The 27824-nt window shown below is 40.2% G+C and overlaps 1 protein-coding gene across 2 annotated transcripts in view; it reads right to left on the reverse strand.

The window, feature by feature from the left end:
* Nucleotides 1–2005: 2005 nt before the first annotated feature.
* DYNC2H1 (dynein cytoplasmic 2 heavy chain 1) overlaps nt 2006–27824 on the reverse strand; it is a 155241-nt gene continuing 129422 nt past the window's right edge. For both annotated transcript variants that reach the window (XM_069883447.1, XM_069883446.1), the window contains 6 exons: nt 27129–27338; nt 23742–23831; nt 10331–10440; nt 9908–9989; nt 8234–8350; nt 2006–2524 (listed from right to left, as the gene is read on the reverse strand). In XM_069883447.1, coding sequence (XP_069739548.1) covers nt 2366–2524; nt 8234–8350; nt 9908–9989; nt 10331–10440; nt 23742–23831; nt 27129–27338 — 768 coding nt within the window. In that variant the 3' untranslated portion in view covers nt 2006–2365. The remainder of the gene's footprint in view (nt 2525–8233; nt 8351–9907; nt 9990–10330; nt 10441–23741; nt 23832–27128; nt 27339–27824) is intronic.

Genomic DNA, 27824 nt, shown 5'->3' on the forward strand with positions numbered 1-27824 from the left:
AAATTTGTGTCCTGTCTCAACAACAGAATAGATTTACCCAATACTTTTCAGATAATTATCTCATATTTCTTTAAATATTTGACTCTAATTCACTGGTGAATAATGATGTAGCAAATTTTGAAAAAGGTTGGTCTGTGATGAAAATTTTGGAAAAAAGTTTGTAAGTTTCCAACAGAACAGAAAGCAATCATATAAATGTCTTTACAAGGTCTGTGAGGAATTAGGATCAGAACAGTAGATCAGAACTTGTAGAACAGTTTACATTGGAAGGGACTTTTAAAGGTCATCCAAATGAACACCCTTGCAGGGACATCTTCAACCAGATCAGGTTGCTCTGAACCCTTGGTTCAGAGACCTTCCTCGTTACCCAAACTGTCTGCTTACGTCTTTTTCGGAGTCCTTCAATGAATTATCTGAAAAAAACCTTTTCATATTTAGCTATAAGTACAGAACTGAATTATGTTTTCATTTGGGCAGAAGCCCTTTGGGAGCTCATCTAGGCTGATCTACATCACAAATGTAAAAGGCATTCTCTTTCTCAGTGTCTTTAATGTATTTATTTTTTTAGCACAGGACAAAAACTAATTTAAGTAAATCTCAAGTGAGTCTGTCAGCTTGAAATATGGTAGATTTTTAATGAAGTAATATCATCACCAAAAAAAATCAGAGCTGTATATTATGTTCAAGGTGTATTAAGCAGTAGATTTGATGGCGATTTTGACTAAGTGGTTCACTAATCTTTCCTTTTCATTACTCTAATTGTAACCCTGATGTTTCAGAGGGCTCCTAGATGACCTAAAGAGGAAAAAGAGATTTCTTATCTTGTGTTCCTTGATATTTATTGTCTGTATGCATTGTATGTTGTGTCTTCTTTCTACACATTGTGGTAATCTGAATGAAACATACTATAGGTAACTGCTACTCTATACCATAGGAATGATATTTTTGGTAGTAAAAGACAGAATTGTGGAGTGTTTATTACAATCAACATGCAGCTGCATCACAACCATAAGCCAATCAGAAGGATCAATCAGGAAACATGAGAAATAAAAACATCAGAAATACCTCAGTGGTTTGACTGGTGTTTCAATGAGTCTGTTCTGCTCTTCACTTTGAAGGGTACAAAGCTACAAAATTGGTGAAGCGTTTAGAGGAGAAGCTGTATGAAGAGTGGCTAGTCACTTGATCTCTTTAGCCTGGAGACGAGGAGATTGAGAGGAGACCTCATTGTGGTCTACAGTTTCCTCATAAGGAGAGGAGGAGGAGCAGGCACTGATCTGTTCTCTCTGGTGACCAATGAAAGGACCTGAGGGAATGGTATGAAGATGTGCTGTGGAGGTTTAGGGTGGATATTAGGAAAAGGTCCCAGTATGGACCCCTGAGAATCTCCATCTGGAATTTGAGCCATCGACCACTACTCTTTGAATACGACCATCCAACCAGTTTCTTATCCACCGTGCCGTCCATCCATCTCTCCAATTTAGAGAGAAGGATGTCATAGGGGACCGTGTCAAAGGCTTTACAGAAGTCTAGAACTGTATGACCTTCATGGTCTCTTCCAACCCAAACTATTCTATGATCCTACAATAAGGAGAAGACTTCATAGGTCTCACATCACAGACCAAAAAGCATTATTATATCCCCTCTCCTAATCACCTCACAACTGGATGAAAACCTCTTTTGTTTGTCTTAGGGATTGTTGGCCCATCTTGGGCATTTGTGTGCAAATTCTTATTAGAATTTATTACACTTTAATGAAAAGTTTTCCCTCAGTAACCTCTAGCTAACCCCCATGCTGGTAGTCTAACTGGATTTATAACTCCACATCAAGTTTATGATGACTCTTCTATTATTTACTACCAATATAAAGAAATATGATTATGTGTAAAACAACTTTAAAACAGACTGAAACATCTATCCTGATTTTTATGTTCAAGTAAAACACATAATTTCAATTACAACAGGTAAGTTTTATAACTTCCTTTTATTAAATAACAAAGGATTAATGACAGATCAAGAGGATAATGAAGAAGAACAAAGAAAACACACTGGCTTTGAATTCATATTTCATACTTATGGGCAAAACTTAAGAGATTTCAAAAAGTCTGAGAAGAGACACAAAACATTACAATCTAGAGAAACAATGCAAATGAACAGTTTGCAGAATAGTGCACTGTTAATTTTTACAGTATTCCACAGAGATAAAATGCAGTTCTATTCGAGTAGCATTAATTTTGTATACCTTAAAAAAATAAACAAGGGAATTTATAAACCATTGCTTTAAAAATATATGAGGAATTAATCTGAAGTTTCCTTTTAATAAGAAACAACTGAGATATTTATTCTTAACCTCGAGAGTTTCAGGTTACTGATTTTTTAAAAATAAAGCAGCGCCACACTGAATCCACTGGTCTTGGTTTCCTCCACAAGGTACATCAATATTTGTCACCACACGATCTCTCTCCACGCTCGTGTAGACTGGTAAAGATATGCATTCCTCTGGAGAATATGGACCATATGAATCCTGTCAACAAAAAAAATGCACTGAGATATCACTTAAACAGACAACAGAACATGAAAACAGAGTAATTTCCAATTCTATGGTATCTACAGTTGGATCGTGAGATACAGTTTGGACACTGCAGCTTTAGATATGCAACTCTTGGATCAGGCTACAAAGAAGGATTACCAGCAAATCAGAGAATTTAGAAAACCCACTAGGCTGCTCCATAACTAAATCTCTAGATTTTCACTCTAGCTTGATTGAACTGAAAACACAAGGAGAAAAGGAGACTAAGGGGAGACCTTATAACTGTCTACAACTGCCTGGAAGGAGGTTGTAGAGAGGTGTTGATCTCTTCTCCCAAGTGACAGGTGACAGGACGAGAGGGAATGGCCCCAAGTTGACCAGGGCAGGTTTAGATTAGACATCAGGAAAAATTTCTTCACTGCAAGGGTTCTCGGGCACTGGCAGAGGCTGCTCAGGGAGGTGGTTGAGTCTCCATCCCTGGAAGTACTTAAAAGACGGGTAGATGAGGTGCTCAGGGATATGGTTTAGTAGTGGACAGGTATGGTTGGAATCGATGACCTCCAGTCTTTTCCAAACAAGCAATTTTATGATTCTGTGATACCAAAATCTTCTTTGAAATAAACCCCCTAAAACTTAGATGTCAAATGCTTCTGCAAACCAGGGACAAGGGAAGCGTTGAACAATTCCCGGAGGGAAGAAGGCCCCTTGGGAGCACCAGTGCTGCTCTGCAGGGAGCTGCTAACCCAGCCAGGCTGGAGTCTGGGAGCAGACTACTCTTGGCAAACCCTGCTGCCTCACCTCTATCATTCCTACAGCAAAATCCTGCTGCTCCTCCCAACACTGGCAAACCCACGTATAAAACTTGTTCTGCAATACATGAAGAGTGACCATACCTTACACTATAGCCTCACAGGGTCCTCACTTAATACAGGATATTAAGAGAAACCCAGAAATATTAACCACAACTTAGTTAGACCAGCACTTAAAACAGATAAAAAGCCTAAATTCCCTAGTCCTTTCCACATGCTTCTTGCACTGCAAGATATGCAAGCATATGTAAAAGCTACATTATTAGTTTAAAAAACAAAAAAAGTAGATTTGATGACTTTTTGATGTTTGTTTTTAAACACTTTTCATATGAGCGCTGATCACTGTCCCAGTGGAGTACTTTGGCAATTCTGGAGAACAGGTCATTTCCATGACGAGCCTAAATAGAAGATTATCAAGTTAACTTTAAGCACACAGATTCAAATGGAATGATTTGAACTTCTGGCTGGATTAATTTATAATCTGCATTCTCCTATACATGGACTTCCCTACTGCACAGCATTAGCAGTACTACTGGTACAAAGATTACCAGGGAAGTTGTGGATACCCCATCCTTGGAGATGCTGAAGGCCAGGATGGATGGGGCCTTGAGCAGCCTGATCTAGTGGGAGGTGTACCTGCTCATGGCAGGAGGGTTGGAAGGGGATGATCTTTAAGGTCCCTTCCAACCCAAACTATTCTATGAATTCTCTCCGCTTTCTGTACTGCAAAGTGTCTTGGACATGGTTTCCTCCTAGGGCTTTGCACAAGGCATGTCCCTATGCATTGACTATAAAACTGAGCTCAAAGACTCAGTCTAGACTTCCTGCAGCATGTAATTTAGGTTTCAATTGATGGTGCATTTATTTAGCGTAAATAATTATGCATGTTTTCAATCACACTCTAAATCTCCCTTTCTGTCAACAGGAAAATGTCAGAAGATTTTCAAGAATCAAATAACAAAGCAGCACATTTGTCAGAGAGGAATTTGAAACAGAAATGCGTGTCTTTCATGCAAATCAAATCAAATGTGAGTTATTGAAGCTCCAATACTAGAAAATAACTAAAAACAGGAAAAAGGAAACATGCAAACAATAACTGTTTCAAGCACTTTGCCTTGCTGGTCAAGTGTAAGCCATTTCTGAAGAACTTTGTTGTTTCCTTTGAAAATGAACTTCCTGTGTCTTTTGAAGATCAGTGTAGAAATCCTTACAGCAGGTCTGTGAACTGCATGAGTTGTACAGATAAACTTAATAATCAGAAGTTTGTCAAGAGAACTTGGCTGTTCTCAGAAAGATAAAGATTACCGTGTTTATCCCTTGGTCAACACTCCTAAGACAAAAATCTGGCTGGGCTGTGAGTAAAAGGCTAAGCAGAGAATTTAAGCTTTGCCAAAGCTAGGATGCCAAAAGTTGGCCAGTTTGCCTTCAAAGACCTCTTTTTACACCTTTTTGGGTCAAAATAGTTTTTCTTGCACCTTTCTCAGTCCTACTGATGTTTTAAGGAATCACATTATTTGAGGGTTAAAACCATTCTGTGAAAGCCTTTTTGAGCCACAAATCCTCATGTCCTTGGCTTATGCACAGTCCAAAATTTCTCTTTGTCTAGCCTGCCTCACACATGGTTCCATCCCCCTTGGTGACACCCTTCACAGCTTGGGATCTGTCAGAGAACTAAAACTGGAAAGGACCGTCACAGTTTAATGAGAACAAGCATCATGTTAGTAGCTCAAAATAGTCCACTCAGAGTATTTTGAGGGGATTCTCTCAGAGAAATCCTGTAGTCTGCTTTTTTGTATCCCACAGTCAGTTCACTACATTTTACTTGGTTTGAAAATTACCTCAGAGCGTTGTATTATAAATATAAAGATTTTTGCTCACTAGGGTTCATAAGATATTTATGAGAAAAAGAAAACAAATTCAAAACCTAAGAATCCTATGATAATACTGGGAGGGCTGGAACTAGATGATCTTTAAGGTCCCTTCCAATCCAAATTATTCTATGATTCTAATATGTTCTACTTCATGCACTCTTCTCCTAAGGAGGATGTTGAGATAAGGGGAAATGCATAATGACCTGATTCTGCCTTGCTTTTGGAGCACAGCGATTATGGTCAATTTTTACAGAGAAGCTCATGGCAAAACAACTTAAGGGCAGATCATTTCAGAAATACTCTCCTTAGAGATACTTGATATTTAAAATGTAGGTGGTTGACGAGTTTTGGCCTGTGTTTTAAAAGAATTGTACTGTTTTCCAACACAAAGACTTTGGTTGCTATTCATTTCAAATATGAACCACTTCAGAAGAAGTTTACATCACTGATTATTAAAGTACCTCGCTTCTGTGAATAAAAGCTCTCTGCTGATGTCACGTGTAACTTCTGGGCTTATCTTTGTCATTTAAAGAATATAGGCTGTTATTCAGAAAAACACTTAAGAATTTGTTCCATCCCTAACATGAGATGAATGCATTTCAGAATAAAGAGAGGGTTACTTATAATCCTCATTTCCAGTGTAAATAAGGCAATCATTCTGTGTTACCATGCAAAACCGTGTACATTACCATCCTTCCCCACTCACCACTGAGTCTATATATAAAGATGTCTGCAATTCCATATTTATCCCACGCTGCACCTTTCAAGTAAATTAGAAATCTGTTCACTTCTCTTAAAAAAACAAACTTTGTAAAGTACTAAAGAACTGAAAAATCTTTCATGTCAACTTGTAATAGGTTTTGTTGTTGCTTGGTTGGGGTTTTTTTTGTTTGTTTGTTTGTGGTTTTTTTAATTTTCAGTATTTTCTTTTCCATCAAAGCTGGGAGCAGTAGTGCAGGTGGTGGTTAGTATTTACTTGTGTGTTCAAACTCCAAATCTTGATCATTATACTTGCAATCAGAGAATAGTTTGGTTTCAAAGGTACCTTAAAGATGATCATCCAGTTCCAAGCCCCCTGCCATGGACAGGGACACCCCCCACTACATCAGGTTGCCCAAGGCCCTGTCCAGCCTGGCCTTGAACACCTCCAGGGACTGGACAGCAAAAACTTCCCTGGGCAACCTGTTCCAGTGCCTCACCACTCCCATAGTGAAGAAATTCCTCCTTACATCTAGTCTAAACCTGCCCCTCTCCAGTTTATACTCATTGTGCCTTGTCCTATCACTACAAGCCTTTGTAAACAGTTCCTCCTCAGCTTTCTTGGAGACCCCCTTCAGATACTGGAAGGTTGCTATATGGTCTCAGAGCTTTCTCTTCTCCAGGCTCAACAACCCCAACACTCTCAGCCTGTTCTCATAGCAGAGGTGCTCCAGCCTTCTGGTCATCCTTGCAGCCCTCCGCTGGACCCATTCCAACAGCTCCATATCCTTCTTATGTTGAGGATTCCAGAACTGGACACAATACTCCAGATGAGGTCTCACAAGAGAGGAATAGAGGGGCAGTATCACCTCCCTCGATCTGCTGGCCACGCTTCTTTTGATGCAGCCCAGGATACCGTTGTGAGCGCACGTTGCCGGCTCATGTCGAGCTTCTCATCAACCAGCTGTTCTAATGCTGTTCTATAACATATTGCTATGTTGGGATACTGTAGTGTGTTAACAATGGAGCTCCTTGTGCAATATACCACAAATCTCATCACTGCTATAATATATGATAATTATTAAACTCAATTCTAACTTAAATTTTAAGAACTTGAGCCCAGTGAACTTCTCTAACATTCTTCTAATGAATCCTAGCCTTCTCAAGAGAGAACTTTGTAGAGTTCTCTACATTGCCAAAGGATAAACTCCTGCAGTTTATAAATTCATTTGCTTGATGAGTTGATATCTACAGGGTTTGATAAAAGGTGACATTATCCTTCAACTTTTTACATAAAGCTAATTTTATTTATTGTTATAAAGAAGCGGATAAAAACTGCATATGCCCCTATTTCTCACTTCATACATTAATACTTGATTTTGTGTGTAAAAGTGTTAACATATTTTCTTTTAGATCTATACCTGGGATTCTTTCCACCTGTCTGTCCCAGAGTTAGAGGTCTAGGCTGTCTCTAGAGTCACACCTAGAGATTTATCCCAATTAACTAATGATGGGATGAAGATGCCAAAGAAGGAGCTAAGGTATATCAGGAGATTAAGTTTTAGATGGGATGAATTCTATAGCAAGCTTTCTTTTAGTTAAAATCACAGAATCATAGGGTTGGACTCTGCACTTGGCCCTGTTGAACCTCATCCTGTTGGCCTCTGCCCATCGATCTAACAGTTCAGATCCCTGTGTAGAGCCTGACTCTTAAGTGTATCGATTTGTAATCCCTACACATCTTTTAATAAGTTCTATATAACTTCTTGCTTTGTTTATCAGAGATTGCTATTATTGGAAAAGAGGAACAGTAACAATTTTTACTGTTTGGATTACTTCACTTTCATCTTACACATTTCTGCAAGCATTGGCATTTTTTTAAATTAGTGTAAGTAGGGGAAATGCTTTCTTTGCTTACAGATCACATTATGCTCTCTGTTTTTTTATTGCTGTTGCATCTTAATTTCATGTTTAAAATGCAAAGAAAATATATTCTAGGAATGAACTCCCAAACTCTTGTATTCATTTACTAAACACACTTCTGCAAATATGTTAATGTTTTTTAAAAGACAAAGGAAAAAATAAGTATGACTGAAATAAAGCCCTTGTCTTACTCTGAACAACAGAAGCTAAAAACTATTGACAACATTACAATAAATACTTGTTTTAGATAAAGGAAATCACTGTTTTTTTCTATTAAAGACAGGGATTTTAATTTTGAAATGAGTGGGAAAACAGGTCAGCAACGTCATACTGAAAAGCTACTACATAGGAAAAAGCAAATTATGGGTCTTGAAAGTTTAGAGATTTTAATAATTTAGTACCTGTGGAATCCAGGCCATGTAACAAGGGAGAACAGATGACACACTGGGAGAATCATGCAGATTTTCTGAAAGTCGATTTCCATCAAAACTGCAGCCTTCCAGTTGTAAGCCACTGATCTGCCGTGGAAATATAAAATATTCAAACATATATTACAGACAAAATATCAGTAATAATTACAAAGGCGCTTTAATAGATGATGATCGTTTTTACCATGATGAAATTTTTAAATAACAGGAAACTAATTATTTGTAATGTTCTGTGTGAGAATAGGAAACACAATTTAAAAGTAAGATCTATATCATGCTTCAGCGTGAACTTCCTCTGATTTGGATTCACACTCTTTGAAATGTTAAAGAAAAATACCTGTAAATGTCATCATTTATGTAACTGCAGTTGCCTGGCATTAGATTAATGGAAATATGATAGCAACAGCCAAGTACACAATCATTATAATGTCAAGAAGAAGAGAACAATTGCTGAAATAAGCATGAATTCCTGCTTGGAAGTCTGAGCACAGGTTTCAAAGAATGGAGTGCACAATTACACGGCTTCTGCAGAGAGAAACAAAATACCTGGAGAAGAAGAGGCTGAAGGGAGACCTTATTGCTCTCTATGACTACCTAAAAGGAGGTTGCAGAGAGGTGGGTGTTGGTCTCTTCTCCCAAGTGACAGGGGACAGGACAAGAGGGAATGGCCTCAAGCTGTGTCAGGGGAAGTTCAGATTGGACATTAGGAAAAATTTCTTCACAAAAAGGGTTCTCAAGCATTGGAACAGGCTGCCCAGGGAGGCAGTTGAGTCACCATCCCTGAAGGTGTTTAAAAGTTGGGTAGATGAGGTGCTTGGTGACATGATTTATTAGTAGACAGGTATGGTTCGGCTTGGTGATTTCTAAGATCTCTTCCAACCTAATGATTCTATGATTCTATAATGAATAGAAGAGTAAATTTTATTTAACATAACTTGAGATTTCTCAGATAAACTACTGTTTAGAAAAATTAAATAAGAATCCCATATGCTTCTATAGCTACGCAATGCTTTATATGTAACGTGTTCTAAGAGCTTTCTTTTAATTAGTAAGTACTTTCAGACTGTGAACTAAACATGGCCTTAGACTTCAGAGATTTATATTTCCCCCTGCTACATGCCACAAGTATTTCTGGACAACTACTTTCTGGACAAATGTTAGACTTTAATGAATGGAATTGCAGCTTCAATTTCTATCTAAGAGGTGGATGAAGAGAACGAAGCAAGAATAATTTCACTTTTTTAATTTTAAATTGCAAGCACTGTGGCTATGCAATACAACAGGCTGCCCAGGGAGGTGGTTGAGTCACCTTCCCTGGAGTGGTTTAAGGCATGGGTGGACGAAGTGCTAAGGGGCATGGTTTAGTGTTTGATAGGAATGGTTGGACTCAATGATCCGGTGGGTCTCTTCCAACCTGGTTATTCTATGATTCTATGGACGGGTGGAACGATAACTGATTTCCTTTTCCCATTTCTGCAGAATTTGGCTCTACCATTTTTGTAGCTGTATGCCATTAACCAACCTCTGTATCTCAGTTACACTGATGGACTTATAGCTCAGTTTTCCAACAAGTTTATGGACAGATAACTTTGCTTATGCTAATAGAACATTCTTGTAAAATTCTAGTAAAACATCCTAGTAAAATACCTTAACTTGGAGTTTGCCTTCCTGTATTCGTCCTTTCCACGATGCTGTAAATTTAAGGCTGTCCACTGAACAGCTCATTACTCTGAAAGGGAAACATATATATAGTAAATCTGAGAGACAAACAACACCAGGAAATGAAATACAAACCCCTATCCAATGCATTTTCAATGTGTACCATATCATACTAAATTTCACTTAGAAGAAAAATACACTTTTAATTTCACCTAAAATTAAAAAAAAACCCTCAGGTTTTACAGAAGTAATTCACAACAATTCTGCTGCAGTGCAAATAATAAAAGTGAGATGACTAATGACAGCACTTGACATAATTGTTGGATCTCTGTCCTGTAAATAACCATCTTCACTCATAGGGAACAACGGCACATCAACACACGTAAATAGGTGGATTATTTTTCCCCTCACCTAGCAGTTTCCTGGCGTAAGGCATTGAGAAATGTGTCTGGATGAAACAGCTCTGAAAGGTCAAGGGTGTCCGACAGAAGTTTCTGTTTCTCTGCTTTTTCTACCCAATTCTAAAAAAAAAGAAAAAAGAACAAAATATCCTTAAGTTATTGCCTGATTTCTCAACATTTTGAGCAAATGTGGGTTTGTCAATTATTATGATTAATAAAAAATGTTTGTATAAATACACAGTAACCTAAAGGATTAATAATTTCAATTATTTTAAATTAAGAGACAGAAAATTAACTTAAAAGCATAAAGAAAACCACCTATTTATATGCAACGTGACTCATCAATTCTAAATAAACATCTGTTCCATTCTTTGTCCAGTGCAGCTCACTTTGTACGATGAGACTTCTATCAAGTTTCTAAGTCTGTTGAAAACCTTGCTTCACCTCTTCTAACACAAGAGTTGATGTTTTCCATCAAAATGGTTGTTATTACTGTCTTTGCTTTACTAAGTTAAGGAAAATCACTGCATTCCTTTCAAGTTTTATGCTTTAAGATAATGCTTTTGTGCAAAATGCATCCTCACAAAACGCATGGCCTGACCTACTTCTTTCACCTTGTCTTACATGCAGTGACGATGCCTGTTACGACGAGCAGCAAGTTTGGAACTTCCCATCAGCACAACGCGTTATGTGCCAACATGAGAAGACAGACACACATTGCACCGCGCAAACTTAATAAATCATGTCTTCAGTTTGATCCTCAGAATATTAACAACCTCAGATGGTAGGATCTGTTGTCTTCAGGTGAGTTACTTGGGTACTGGAGTGCTTATGCAACAATCCACGCTTAAAATCCTGTTTTGAAGCTTTTATACTTCACATACATTTTCGACACTATTTCTTTACACACTATAGTCAAAGTCCTATGCTACCTGACTATCGCACTGTACAATAAACATTAAGTTATGGTATCGCCTACTCTGTAAGTAGTTGCAAGACATCTAGAATCATAGAATCACTAGGCTGGAAAAGAGCTTTGAGATCGTCAAGCCCAACTGTACCTGTCCACTGCTAAAATATATCCTTAGGCATTTCATCTGCCCATCTTCTAAATACCTGCAGGGATGGGGACTCAGCCCTCTCGTCCTATCGCATGTTGCTTGGGAGAAAACACCACCACCCACCTCTCTACAATCTCCTTTCAGGCAGTTATAGAACATGATAAGGTCTCCTCTCAGCCTCCTTTTCTCCAGGCTAAGCCCCAGTTCCCTCAGACACTCCTCACAAGACTTCTCCAGCCTCTACACCAGCTTCATTGCTCTTCTCTGGACATGCTCCAGCACCTCAAAATCTTTCTGGTAAAGAGAGGCCCAAAACTCACCAATGCCAAGTACAGGGGCAGAATCACCTCCCTGGTCCTGCTGGCCACGCTGCTTCTGATACAGGCAAGGATGCCACTGGCATTCTTGACCACTTGGGCTTCCACACAGGAAGATTAATGTTTAATACTAAGCCAGAAAATTATCAGACACTAAGATTCCACACGTTGCCACTAAACAGAGAAAGACAAACCATGGTCCTTTCTAAATACTAACTGCTACTTCTGGGCCCCTCACCACAAGATGGATGTTGAGGCTCTGGAGCGAGTCCAGAGAAGAGCAACAATGCTGGTGAAGGGGCTGGTGAACAAGTCTTACAAGGGGCGGCTGAGAGAGCTGGGGGTGTTTAGCCTGGAGAAGAGGAGGCTGAGGGGAGACCTCACTGCTCCCTACAACTGCTTGAAAGGAGGTTGTGGAGAGGAGAGAGCTGGGCTTTTCTCCCAAGTGACAGGGGCCAGGACAAGAGGGAATGGCCTCAAGCTCCACCAGGGGAGATTTAGGCTGGACATTAGGGAAAAATTTTTCACAGAAAGGGTTACTGGGCACTGGAACAGGCTGCCCAGGGAGGTGGTTGAGTCACCTTCCCTGGAGGTGTTTAAAGGATGGGTGGATGATGTGCTGAGGGGCATGGTTTAGTGACTGATAGGAATGGTTGGACTTGATGATCCAGTGGGTCTTTTCCAACCTAGTGATTCTATGATTCTATGATACTAGAACATTATGAAATTTTTCACTGAATAAAAAGTCTTGCAATCTATACTCTCATTACACAACGCACCTATCAGGCACCCGCATCTTGTCTAAAAAGTACTTTACTCTATTCCTTGAACTGCTGACAAACAAATAATTCCATACAAGCATCTTGAAGGTGACCAAATAATCCAAAACACAAGTAAATATCATGCAGTGAATTTTATGTTATTTTGTCAGTCAGACAGATCTCCATGATACCACCATGTTTTAAAACATATAATCAGTGATCTTTTTATCTGTCACATCACCGATTATGAGCCCTCAACTCAAATGATTACAAATCATTTAAGAGATTTTTGCTTTCATTTTCATTAGCTAAATGTAGTCAGTTAATGACTCTTGTCTGCATGATTCTTTTAATGACTTTACATAACAATTGCTTCTCATATACGACTGACTGCATTCTGGTTAGGACAGGTTTCATAAATTGTTTTGTATAGCAAAAGCAGACACAATCATTTCAACTTATATTTAATGTTATCATTCTATTGCTGTCATCAAAAAAACTTTTAATCTAACTGCTTTTTTACAAAAGCTTGTAGTGACAGGACTAGGGGCAATGGCTATAAAATGGAGAGGGTCAGATTTAGACTGGACATGAGGAGGAATTTCTTCACGATGAGAGTGGTGAGGCTCTGGCACAGGTTGCCCAGGGAAGTTGTGGCTCCCCCATCCCTGGAGATCATAGAATCATAGAATCACCAGGTTGGAAGAGACCCACAGGATCATCGAGTCCAAACATTCCTATCAAACACTAAACCATGCCCCTAGCACCTCGTCCACCCGTGCCTTAAACACCTCCAGGGAAGGTGAATCAACCACCTCCCTGGGTAGCTTGTTCCAGTGCCCAACGACCCTTTCCATGAAAATTTTTTTCCTAATGTCCAGCCTAAATCTCCCCTGGCGGAGCTTGAGGCCATTCCCTCTTGTCCTGGCCCCTATCACTTGGGAGAAGAGGCCAGCACCCTCCTCTCTACAACCACCTTTCAGGTAGTTGTAGAGAGCAATGAGGTCTCCTCTCAGCCTCCTCTTCTCCAGGCTAAACACCCCCAACTCGCTCAGCCGCCCCTTGTAAGACTTGTTCTCCAGCCCCTTCACCAACTTTGTTGCTCTTCTCTGGACTCGTTCCAGAGCCTCAACATCCTTCTTGTGGTGAGGGGCCCAGAACTGAACACAGGGTTCGAGGAGCGGTCTCACCAGTGCCGAGTACAGAGGGAGAAGAACCTCCCTGGACCTGCTGGTCACACCGTTTCTGATCCAAGCCAAGATGCTACTGGCCTTCTTGGCCACCTGGGCCACTGCTGGCTCATGTTCAGTCGCTGTCAACCAACACCCCCAGGTCCCTCTCCTCCAGGCAGTTTTCAGATGCTGAAGGCCAGGCTGGATGGGGCCTTGGGCAGTGTGATCTAGTGGGATGTGTCCCTGCCCACGACAGGAGGGTTGGAACTGGATGATCTTTAAAGTCCCTTCCAACGCAAACTATTCTATGATTCCATGATTCAAAGAAACACCACTTTTCTTTTTTTTGAAAGAGATTATGGTCCTACTTCCCATGTCAACTTGTAAGAGGTGGCAGGACAGGGAAAACCGTTGTGCGTAATATTCATTTGCAGATAACTGATAAGACTGACCTACCACGATCCTTGGACAAAGTGAGGACTATCTCAGACATAATTCCTTTGCAGAGTGCTGGAGCAGGGATTCTGAAATCTATGTGGTGATAGTGCTGATGTGACTAAACAGGGATACAGAGTACTCATTATATTATGCACTAGTAATGATGAGATGCACTGCAGTAATTTGTTTTTTAGTACCAACTTGAAGGCTACATTTAAATAAAAGAACTGCTTACTTTGCCATGGTTCATTCTCCCTGGTCAACATCCCATAAGATACAGGTTTTCTATTAACTACCTCCCTTGCAGTCCTTGTTCTTCTTCTGAAACAATGACCCCTCGGACTGCAGTCATCAGTCTCTCTCTTTTTTTCCTTTTTTACTGTTTACCAGTCATTTATTTTCTCTCAACACCCTCTCCTGAGCCTGTCAAAATTCAGAGGAAGACTCTCAGCCATGCCTGTGCCATAGAAAACTATCAGCAACTATTAAAGCTTAACCTAACTCTCAGAGTTTACCAAACACACTAAAGCAATGTAATCAGAAGTTGATTAACTCTGTGGGGTACATATCCCAAAATATAACACAACGGAAAGGCAAAGAAGGAAATCTGGTTTCCAACAAGGTCAAAGAGACCACTGAATGGAAACAGTGGCTGATGAGACCCCAGTCTGAGCAAAGGCACTATATGACTGAGTGGCCATTCTGTGACACAGGAACCTGGGACACACTCTGCTGGCTCGTATTAAAGCTACTTACACTCCGTTGACCAGAACACCGCAACATGGGATTGCTGCTCAGACTATCAAAGGTTTCACAGAATCACAGAATCACAGAATAACCAGGTTGGAAGAGATCCACCGGATCATCGAGTCCAACCGTTCCTATCAAACACTAAACCATGCCCCTTAGCACCTCATCCACCTGTGCCTTAAACACCTCCAGGGAAGGTGACTCAACCACCTTGGTTTGTTCAACCAAGCAAAATTTTGTGTAGCCACAGAAATTAGTGTGTTTGGGTTTTTTTTTAAATTGATGCAATAAGTAAAGCCAAGGCATTTAGCATGAATTACTTCAAGTATACTTTATGAACTATTTGTAGCCCATAAAGCCTTTCAATAAATCAGAAAGGGAATTTTTTTATTGTGGCAAGCCACAGAGAAGAGTTCATCATCACAACTGTAGGTCTCTTTTAGCTGATCTTTTAGATCCCAAACTATTCTATGATTCTTAGACCTATGATTCTTACTCCAGTTTTAAAATGAGTTCTGAGTTAAACAGAGATCTGAGTGCACTGGTTGCTTTATCTGAATCTGAATAGGCAAGGACAAAAACTACTACACACACAATAGGTAAACAAGAATTTAGTCAAGAATTACTCTTATGAAGCTTTTCCTTCACAAACTAAATTCATGATGACAGCTCTGAAACTTCCTGGTACTGGAAGGTCGCTATAAGGTCTCCTCGGAGCCTTTTCTTCTCCAGGCTGAACAACCCCAATTCTCTCAGCCTGTCCTCGTATGGGAGGTGCTCCAGCCCTCTGATCACTTTTGTAGCCCTCCTCTGGACCCATTCCAACAGCTCCATATCTTTTTTATGCTGAAGATTCCAGAACTGGACACAGTACTCCAGATGAGGTCTCACAAGAGAGGAACAGAGGGGCAGAATCCCCTCCCTTGACCTGCTGTCCACGCTTCTTTTGATGCAGCCCAGGACATGGTTGGCCTACTGGGCTGCGAGCATACATTGCTGGCTCATGTTGAGCTTCTCATCGACCAGCACCCCCAAGTCCTTCTCCACAGGGCAGCTCGCAATCACATCATCCCCCATCCTGTATTGAAATTGGTAATTGCCCCAGTCCAGGTGTAGGACCTTGCACTTGGCCATGTTGAACCTCATGAGGTTCTCGCAGGCCCACTTCTCCAGTCAGTCCAGGTCCCTCTGGATTACATCTTGTCCTTCCAGTGCAGCAACTGTACTGCTCAGCTTGCTGTCATCAAAATGCTATTTGAGGAATAGTTCTATGATGTCACCATGGACCTTGACCAGTTAAAATCTCAAATCAAGAGATGAAATATTTTGGAAACTATTTCATCAAGCCATTTTCTAGCAAAAATTCTAGAGTTCAAAACATTACCATGATGTACTTAATTTTAGCTACAATGCTACCTTACTACTGTAAGAAATTTATTCGATATATGCATGTACAACTATGAAATCGCAATTACAAACTAAACAATGAAGGATTTTTAATAGGTTGCTTGTTATCAGTAGACACAATATTTGTGTCAATATAATGGTGATAGGAAGAGCAAGTTACTGCAACTCAGCTGTCTAGGAAAAAGCAAGGCAATTTATGCAATGTATCTGCGAACTGGTGTACTAACATGTTGCAGCCTTCTCATTTACTAATGGCTGGAATTTAAAATCATCAAAGGCTCTGACAGCATAACATAAGGAAATTCATATTCATATGCAAATCATACCAGTATGCTTTTCCACCACTTTTATTATAATTAATATTTTTAGCTTGAGCATTTATCAGACAAGACTATCTGTTTTACTCTGCTTTCTCTTCTGCAGACAGCTTTGTCCATGATAAAGGCAAGAGATACAATGAAAAGAAAAGTTCTTAGAAACTAAGGAATATATGCTGTAAATTTTTAAAAATTTAAATTCATACAGTTTATCAATGGCTTTAAATTGGAGGGGGAAGACTTAAACTAGACATCAGCAAAAAATTCTTCACACTGAGGGTGGTGAGGCAGTGGCACAGGTAGCCCAGGAAAGCTGTGGCTGCCCCATCCCTGGAGGTGTTCAAAGCCAGGTTGGAAGGGGCCTTGGGCAGCCTGATCTGGTGGGAGGTGTCCCTAGGCATAGCAGAGGGTTGGAACTGGATGATCATTAAGGTCCCTTCCAATCCAAACCATTCCATGATTCTATGATTCATTCTATGATTAATATCATACCGTATCTTGCACTCTGCCTTTTTGAACCTCATGAGGTTCACACAGGTCCACTTCTCCAGCTTGTCCAGGTCCCTCTGGATTATATCCCATCCTTCTAGTGTGGCAACTGCACGACTCACCTCCATGTCATCTGCAGACTTGCTGAGGGGGAACTCAATCTAACAGTCTGTATCATTGATGAAGACATTAAACAGCACTGGTCCCATTATGGACCCCTGAGGGACATGACTTGTCACGGATCTTCATCTGGACATCGAGCCAATGACCACTACTCTCTGAATACGACCATGCAACCAAACAGCTGGATCTATCAGAGCTTCGAAGTTGCTGACTACATGGGAGACACAAAAAATACCTAAATTTTTATAGTAGTACTTGCAAATTTCCAATTTTTACCAAGCAGTTACCGGTTAGATAAAAGGTCTTGAGAGACACAACCTGGCAGAAAATTCTGAATGAAGTTAAATCATGCTGCAACATGATGAGAGCTGTGGGAGCCATTTAAGGCTCACTTTCTTAGCAGACAATATTTGCATTCAGTAGTATTTTTGTTTTGATATTCACAAAGCTGAAGAGGAGAAGCCAAGAAAAACAAGCTAAAACCTGCTAATTTTGAGAAGGATAAGGTGGATTCTTCACAGCATTCTGAATACTGAATTAAAATAATGGAACAGGTGGATTTAAACCACAATATTTTTATGAATTTGTTTTCTTTAATATTAGAATACTACATATGAAGTATCCTTTGCTGTACAGATACCTAGATAACAGCTGTTCAAATCGAGAGAGTGATGAAAGGAACGACGACAAGGTGGGGAATGCAGCCAAGCTAATCCATCTGAATCAGCTACTCCTAAAACCATGAAAGACAAACTATTAAGCTGCTGTCCTCCTGCAAAATCTGCTGAGGTAATTAATCACAAAAAGACTCTGAAATTCTATGCAAACTACGTGAGATTACTACTAAAAGGGGTAAAGGACTTATTATGCAGTGTCCAAGTGGGTGAATCTGGGGACCAAATATGACAATTTAGGGATTACACAAGATTTGTTACAGGATATTGATATATCCCATAATATTATATATCACCTTATCCTTATATATTTATTACAGGATATTTAGGGGAAGCAGAGAACAGGGCTATTCGTGCTGTCGACGTTCATGCAGCTGCCTCTAAAGATACTGTCCTGCTCTCTCTGTTAGCCTGTGTGTGGCTGTTTGTACTTGTACAGACTATGTGTGCGTGTCTGTTCTGGGATGCAAAATCAGCCTCTGTTTCTCAGATTTTATGTGCATCTATTTTAAGTGCAGTGTTGCATTAAGACTGATTTATCGGCTGGTCTTCAGAGTTCTTTAACTCAGGGAAAACTGAAAGGACTTGACTACTTTGTCAAGTAGCTGCTCCATCCCTGGAGGTGTTGAAGGCCAGGTTGGATGGGGCCTTGGGCAGCCTGATCTAGGGGGAGGCGTCCCTGCCCATCACAGGGGGGTTGGAACTGGTTGGGGTTTAAGGTCCCTTCCAACCTAAACTCTTCTATGATTCTATGATAATTTGGCTTTCTAGAAGCCATCTTTCTGCCTGTTATTGGTGAATGAAGTTCATAGGATCATAGAATCACCAGGTTGGAAAAGACCCACTGGATCATCGAGTCCAACCATTCCTATCAAACCCTAAACCATGTCCCTCAGCACCTCATCCACACGTCCCTTAAAGAACTTCAAGGAAGGTGACTCAACCACCTTCCTGGGCAGCCTCTGCCAGTGCCCAATGACCATTTCCATGAAAAAGAAATTGAACCTCTTTGCCTAGATGGGCATAAAACTTGTCTTCTGTTTTCTAGTATCTTCAGCATATAATTTCCAGGAATTCAAACCTCATATACTCTGGGTGTTCAATCTACCCTTACAGGTACCTAACTGTTGAAACAGAGCAAAAGTAAGACTTCATTGTACCTCAAATATTAAAAGACGAGGAAAATAGCAAAAATCTGATACTAAGGCATCAAACTGGCAGAATCATAGAATGAACTAGGTTGGAAAAGACCTCTTGGATTATCGAGTTCAAACACTCCTATCCACCACTAAACCACGTCCCTCAGCACCTCGCCTACCCGTCTTCTACATACCTCCAGGGATGGTGACACAACCGACTTCCTGGGCAGCCTCTGCCAGTGCCCAATGATCCTTTCTGTGAAAAGTTTTTCCTGATGTCAAGACTGAACCTCCCCTGGAGGAGCTTGAGGCCATTACCCCTCCTGTCCTGTCCCCTGTCATTTGGGAGAAGAGGCCAGCACCCTCCTCTCTACAACCTCCTTTCAGGTAGTTGTAAAGAGCAATGAGGTCTCCCCTCAGCCTCCTCTTCTCCAGGCTAAACAACCCCAGCTCTCTCAGCTGCTCCTCATAAGGCCTGCTCTCCAGCCCCTTCACCAGCTTTGTTCCTCTTCTCTGGACTCACTCCAGAGCCTCAACATCCTTCTTGTGGTGAGGGGCCCAGAACTGAACACAGGATTCGAGGAGCGGTCTCACCAGTGCCGAGTACAGAGGGAGAATAACCTCCCTGGACCTGCTGGTCACGTCGTTTCTGATCCAAGCCAAGATGCTATTGGCCTTCTTGGCCACCTGGGCACACTGCTGGCTCATGTTCAGTCGCTGTCAACCAACATCCCCAGGTCCCTCTCCTCCAGGCAGCTTTCTAGACAGACTTCTCCTAGTCTGTAGCACTGCATAGGGTTGTTGTGCCCCAAGTGCAGGACCCGGCATTTGGCCTTGTTAAACCTCATGCCATTGGACTCAGCCCAGCGGTCCAGCCTGTTCAGATCCCTTTGCAGAGCCTCCCGACCCTCCAGCACATCGACACTTCCTCCCAGCTTAGCATCGTCCACAAACTTGCTAAGGGTGCACTCGATGCCTTCATCCAGGTCATTGATAAAGACATTGAACAGGGCTGGACCCAGCACTGAGCCCTGGGGAGCCCCACTTGTCACTGGCCTCCAGCTGGAATTAACTCCATTTCCCACCACTCTCTGGGCCCGGCCATCCAACCAGTTTTCCACCCAGGAGAGTGTGCGCCTGTCCAGGCCAGAGGCTGACAGTTTCCTAAGCAGAATGCTGTGAGAAACTGTGTCAAAGGCTTTACTGAAGTCCAAGAAGACCACATCCACAGCCTTTCCCTTGTCCAATAAGCAGGCCACCTTGTCATAGAAGGTGATCAGGTTATTGCTGAGCTACAACCATGTACCATGAGAGAGAAAAACCACAGAATACATTTACAATGCCCTGATGAGGAAACTGGGAGTGTAAGAACCAAAAATCACAACACAAAGATCCATGACGATTCATATCTTAATGTTCACAGCAAATAAATCACTGTAGATAGAGAAGCTGAAATATGATTTTGTATAGTTCAATGTCAGCATCACTAACTGGAAATTCTCTGAACTCGTCATCCAAATACCGGAACTTCTACTTGGGAAGAAATCACATACTTCTATTGGCTTCATCACCATAACATATTACACAGCACAACATGGCTCTACTGAATTTTGCCTCAAGTAATTTGTTCACATTTTAAGGAGGCACATTTCTTTTTTTTATTTTGCTTTTCCTGAGTGAAATCAGACCTGAAAAAAATGAAACACCTGTTGTTTTGCTATCTGTTGTTGTGTAATGCTCTCAGAACATCAACTCACTTCTGTAAGTTCTGCTATAATTATTCTACCATCTGGCCTATAGAGTGGGTTCCTCCCAGTCCCCATTAAATGTAACAAAGCAGTTGGTTTTATTATTTTCTGCACTGGCAGCAAACCTCTTGACAAGAAGCCTTTAAATAAAAAAGTAAGCAGAGACTTACTGAATCCTTCCTCAGTCAGTGTAAACTTTCAGTATAATTTTGATGTTTCAACAGCTCCTATTTGACTCTTGAAAAATACTTAAACGCCTGAAGCAGTGAAGGTAGAATACAGTATCTTACAGTGAATAAAACAGAGGGAGGTAAGAGTAAATAAAAAAAAATATGATCGTAGAATCATAGAATTACAGAATCATAGAACGGTTTGGGTTGGGAGGGACCTTCAAGATCATCCAGTTCCAAACCCCCGGCCATGGGCAGGGACACCTCCCACCAGACCAGGCTGCCAAAGGCCCCATCCAACGTGGCCTTGAACAATTACAGGAATGGGGCAGCCACAACTTACCTGGGAAACTTGTGCCAGGGTTTCACTTTCCTCATCATGAAGAAATTCCTTCTCATGTCTAGTCTAAATCTGCCCCTCTCCAGTTTATATCCATTGCCTCTCCTCCTATCACTACAAGCCTTTGTAAGCAGTCCCTCCCCAACTTTCTTGTAGCCCCTTCAGGTACTGGAAGGTCCCTCAAGGAGCCTTCCCTTCTCCAGGCTGAATGATGATGGAGTTGGTATTACAAAACTAAACCATTCCCAAATACGGCTTTGATTGAAATATAAATCTGAAGATAATCTTGAGAGTTATGAGAAAATCTTTATCGAAGCCTTTATTAAATTTCTCTATACTAAATGTATAGTTAATTAACGATAAACTACGTGGATAAATTTAAAAATGAAAAGTCGCAAAAAAGAAAATCTAAGAAACTATAACCAAGGAGAATAAAAATCTTGGTGCAAAACACATAAACAGGAATTGAAATCACATTTAAAGAAAATGATTATTCAATTGAAATTCATAATTAAAAATAATCAAGATTTTCTGGTAACATGCATATAAAATAAGAACCAGAAATTTTATTTCTAGAAGCATCAGAAGCAAATCAGACTGATAATGTATTCTTAAGAATTGCTTCAAATACAACTATATTACATATTTGACCACAATAAAATAATGTAAAAATAGAGTAATGACTATGTGGTCACCTGTCACTATTTTCTATTGCGACTAACAAAAAAATTAACACAATTTAATGCTTATAGATACAGTTAAATAACTACCGTGAAGCTCTGCCTTAATAATTTGTCACTCTTACAGTAACAAAGTGTTTAAAATTATAAATTATTAAAAATGAGTAATTCAAATGTACAGTGCTGTCAGAATGTCAAACAATAAAAAAGGAAGATTGCTGTAAGGGCAATATAATGCAGTGCATTTGTCAAAAATTGACAGGAGTAATATACAGGAATAAAAACTTTCTTCAATAACCATCTACTGTTAATGGTAATTTCACCCTGTTAAACTCTGCTACATCATTTCCACTTTGTGTGGGAGGTGTACTCCACACAGAAGCCTGAACTTTAATCTCAGGCTTCCATTTAAACAATTTCATATAAGCAAGGAAAATCACATGGAGTTTGGTCCCAAAGAAATAAAGGTAGAAGTCACAAATGGCACAGTGTACTTTAAGGTTATGAGCGCTGCTGACTCAGCCACAAGTGGTGCTTTTTGAGTAATAATGATGATAATAGTCAGTCAGAAAGGGCTCAATTCAACCTCTGCTATGAGGACAAGCTGAGAGAGTTAGGCTTGTTCAGCCTGGAGAAGAGAAGGCTCCAAGGAGCCTTAGAGCAGTTTCCAGGACCTGAAGGGGGCCTCCAAGAAAGCTGGAGAGGGACTTTTACAAGGGCATGGAGTGATAGGACAAGGAAGAATGACTATTAAACTGGACGGGGGAAGATTTAGACTAGACATAAGGAAGAAATTCTTCACCGTGAGGGTGGTGAGGCACTGGCACAGGTTGCCCAGGGAAATTGTGGCTGCCCCATCCCTGGAGGTGTTGAGGAGTTCCAACTCCTCTGCCATGGGCAGGGACATCTCCCACTAGATCAGGCTGCCCAAGGCCCCATCCAACCTGGCCTTCAACACCTCCAGGGATGGGGCAGCCACCACTTCCCTGGGAAACCTATGCCAGTGCCTCATGACTCTCAGTGTGAAGAAATTCCTCCTTATGACTAGTCTAAATCTGCCCCTTTCCAGTTTATAGCCATTGCCCCTAGTTCTGTCACTACAGTCCCTTCCCCCCCCACCCCCAGCTTTCTTGCAGGCCCCCTTCAAGTGCTGGAAGGTGGCTATAAGACCTCCTCAGAGCCTTCTCTTCTCCAGGCTGAAGAAACCCAAGTCTCTCAGCCTGTCCCTGTATGGGAGGTTCTCCAGCCCTCTGATCATCCTTTTCCTTAAATACTGTTTCCTTAAATACTAATTAACTTAGACAAACAGCTTTTTTTTTTTTTTTGGGTTGTTTAGCTATTATCTTAGTTATTCCTCTTCTGTTAATCAAAGTATAGCTAGATTTACCTTAACTAATACTTTTCTTCTTCACTATCAGGCTGTAGATTGACAGACCTGGGTCAGACTGAGCACCTGCTATTACAGTCCTTTGTAAACCTGGAGAATGTGTATGTTTTCTTTGTTTTCTTCAAAGACTGGTCTTCTATTATTCTCTGTATTACGTCTATGAAGAATTGCTTCACTGTAGCTCTTTATACATGTCTCTCTACCAGATTAAAGAGCATGTTGACTTAGATGTCAAGATTCATCTGAACAAACAAACCTACCTTTGCCCTCCTACTTTATCAGAAAGACTGACTAAAATCTGAGATAGAAATCTAACATTACTGTATTTAAAACTACTTCTAAAACTCATCAGGGCTTGAGTTTGAAAGGCCTGCTGTGGTGGAATTCACATAATATACTGTGTCACTGAACACCAGCGTACTGAGGTAGAATTACTCTTTAGAATTACCTGTATAGCAAGCGCTCGAGCTACAAGACTTCTAAGATATTGTAAAGGATCTTCTGGACCTTCCCATTTGCTTTGCCATGCGAGGGGACACTGAAAAAAAAAGAAAATAATTACTGGAAGTATCTACTTCAAAACCGACATCATTACCTTTTATGCAAGTAATCTGAATGAAAATAAATAATACAGAGAGGAAACACATCTACAAAGAAAAAAAGGCAATACAAGTAATACAACAATCAAAACATACAACCTCTAATAGGAAGGTCATATTCCTGCTAATACTTTATGTATCTCACAGAGATACAGTGCTGATGGAGAACTTGCAAAAACCTCTGCTATTCAATAAGGAAACACCAGTATGTTCCATAAATATTTCAGAAAGGCCTCAGCTGATCTTTTCTCTGAAAGCCATTGCTATATTTTCATCTGCAGCCAAAGGTTTCCACTCCTTTGCTGCTGCATCCTGAGACTTGAACGTGCAGTTGTTTTGCTCTAATGTGAAGTGAATCTGGTATAATTCCTCCAAATGACTATTTCCTCTTCTTAAAGGGCTTGCAGAATGACACCTGAGAATAAATCCTGCAAGACCTCCCCATGCAAATTTCTCATGGACCTCAAAAAGAATGGCTTGAATAATCCTTCTGCTAGAATTCCTGCTTTTATAATAAGGATAAAAACATTAATCGTACCTACTCCGTGGGAATCCGTAAAGCACACTGAAACTAACTTGGCAAGATTCTCCTGCTTAAGTGAAAGAGAATTGATGTAACTCATCACCTGGGGAATATTGCACAACACTGAAGATGCTGAGTAAAATAAACTGTTTATATTGTTTGACATTTACAGTTGCATTTTCCAGGAGTTTCATAATCTAACAGCATATGGGCTGAACAGATTTCAAAATCTGATCACAGAAGTTTCTAAGAAGAAGTATCTTCCAAAGTAAATATTCCATGTGTACCTTTTATAGATAAAGCCCCAAAACATCTGGATCTGTGGACACTAATTAATAAAGAATTGAATAAACTAGAATACAAACAAGACAGTTAATAAAGAATATTTAACAGCATGCATTTTTCCATAATTATAATTCTTTGAAAACTTTTTGTATTTGAAACTATTATTACCTTTGCAGTTTTGCACATTGTTTTGCTAGGTATGCATATACAGGCAGCTCAGCAATCTATCATTTAGAAGGTATTCACATAATGTTGCTAATATATCACTCTAAATTACTCTAAGCTTTAAATAACAACTTAACTAATTAGTTACAGAAATATATTTCAGCTGTACACTAACATATCAGTTTTGCACAAACAAAGACCATTGCTGAAACCATTAGGAGTCATGCATTTATTGAGTTTCATGCTTCTATTGGTGGTCACCTAGCAGCTTCTTCAGGTGCTGTAATCTTAAAAGAACTACAATTGTGGTGCTTTCAAACTGTACGTTTTTAAAAATAGCCCTTTGTTACATAATGCATGACCACACCAAACTAAACAAGAACGGTGTATAGAAAATACATGAAACAAAGCACTTAAGATGATAAATAAGCCGAGGTTTGGCAGCCAGGAGGTTTAGCTGTCATGCCAAGAGCGTAGCACTACCCTCTCTGGAGGACTGCTGAAGAGATTGCTTTATGGTCACAATCCAATAAAGTCCTCTATGTCAAGGTAAGTGGGTAAGTAAGCAGATGAAACACCAGGAATGCTTTGTCCAATGTATCAGAAAGCACTGAGCTCATGTTCTGAGAGATGAAAAGGCATGGAATCTTTACGTACAGTTCTACGACAGTGACCAGCTTCATAGCTCCTGCTGCTTCCAATTTAAGAGTGCGGCTTAAGCACACAAGCAAGCCATGCTTACTTGCCCAGTAACAAGAAATGTAACTCTAAGTACTAAAAAATGGCCATTACATGTATCATTTGCATTCACTATGACTCGTACGTAGCAGCAGTTTCTATCACGCAGACAAAATGTGTTTAAAAAGGCAATAAGGCTGCCAACATAAAAATGTTAATTTATTCTAATCGCACTACAATTTTGCTAACAAAGGCTGTCTTGTGAATTTGGAAAGACAAAGAATTTAATTATGGTTTTAATTAGAAATTGGATAGATCAATAAATGCATAACAATCATTTTTACAGTACTTGTTCCTCACGTGAAGACAAACAAGATGTTAATAGGAATTCTCGCTCATTGTAGGGCCAGTCTCAATATCTATGTACCAGTATCAACACAATCTATCAATTGCTGCAGGTGAAACAAAATAAACGGAGTTTCATGTCAATGTTTGACTACCCTTGGAATCCAATTATCTAGCTATTAATGACAGGGCATGTAAATTTACAGTCACTAATTGTACCAGTTTGATGCCAGAAAACAAGGATAAAGTACAGGTAAAAAGTTTGGTCATTTTTCTTGTATATCTAGAATACAGGGTGACATGATAGGTTAATATGATAGGTGGGGCTTCTCTGTGTGATATGGCAATAATCCATAATGAATAAACACAGAGAACAAATTGTGATTACAACTGCAGGGAAACTTAAATTTCAAGAAACTATAAAAAATAAAATAAAAAAAGGACAGATTTACATGTTTTACTAGCCAATATATTTGACTTCTCTAGCATGATTTGATATTTGAAATGGAAATTCAACAAGCAACAAAGCTGGTGAAAGGGCTGGAGAACAGGCCTTATGAGGAGCGGCTGAGAGAGCTGGGGTTGTTTAGCCTGGAGAAGAGGAGGCTGAGGGGAGACCTCATTGCTCTCTACAACTACCTGAAAGGAGGTTGTAGAGAGGAGGGTGCTGGCCTCTTCTCCCAAGTGACAGGGGACAGGACAAGAGGGAATGGCCTCAAGCTCCGCCAGGGGAGGTTTAGGCTAGACGTTAGGAAAAAATTCTTTACAGAAAGGGTCATTGGGCACTGGAACAGGCTGCCCAGGGAAGTGGTTGAGTCACCTTCCCTGGAGGTGTTTAAGGCACGGGTGGATGAGGTGCTGAGGGATATGGTTTAGTGTTTGATGGGAACGGTTGGACTCGATGATCCGGTGGGTCTCTTCCAACCTGGTTATTCTGTGATTCTGTGAAATACAGTTCCACAAATTCTAATCTTAGCAGATTTGTCCTTAAGAGAAAGCTTGATGGAAGTATAATATCCTCAGAAGCTTCTGCAAGTACTTGAACAGCAACATTTTTCTGGGTTTTCATTCCAGAAAAAACGTGGTGCTGTTTTACACTCACTATTAATAAAAGAGCTTTTAGGATCTCTGTCAACACAAGAACTTAGAGTGAATGGTGACATGAAAATATGTATTTTTGTTCAGTCTCCCTGGCGGTTTTTCATTGCTTATAATGTAAATTCATGACAAAATTATTTACCTTCTGATTTAGCAAAGCACTTGCTAGTCTTTGTACTTCAGAACTCAGTAAAGAGGTACCCCTGATGACTTTACTTAAAGCAGCAAGTGACTGATGTACATTTTGCACGAGGCGAACGGCATTGAATTGTTCCAGAGTAACGAATGATAAGATTGGAGATCCTTGTTGCTCCACTGGAGGAGACACCTTCTGATGAATCAGGTTGGAATTCTGAGAAAGAACACATGATGTCCAGTTAATAAACTCAGGGGAATTATTATATTATACAACATATTTTCAGTTTGTAATACTTTATAGAATCATAGAATCATAGAATCACTAGGTTGGAAAAGACCTCTTAGATCATGGAGTTCAAACATTCCTCTCTGCTACTAAACCATGTCCTTGAGTGCCTCATCTACCCATATTTTAAATACCTCCAGGGATGGTGAATCAACCACCTCCCTGGGAAGAATATCACCTTGTTAGCTTTGAAGTAATGCAGATATCCCACCTTTTTCTAAAATTGGATTACAATTATAATGACACCTTCAGTATTGCCCATGAGACGTTCAATAAAGGCACCACTCTTTTCAGACAACTCTGTCTACTTTAAAAGAGGAGGCTGAGGGGAGACCTTCTCAATGCCTATAGCTACCTGAAAGGAGGTGGTAGAGAGGTGAGTGTTGGTCTCTTCTTCCAAGTGACAGGTTATAG

Source organism: Phaenicophaeus curvirostris, chromosome 1 (genome assembly GCF_032191515.1).
Source record: "Phaenicophaeus curvirostris isolate KB17595 chromosome 1, BPBGC_Pcur_1.0, whole genome shotgun sequence".
Taxonomy (NCBI): Eukaryota; Metazoa; Chordata; class Aves; order Cuculiformes; family Cuculidae; genus Phaenicophaeus; species Phaenicophaeus curvirostris.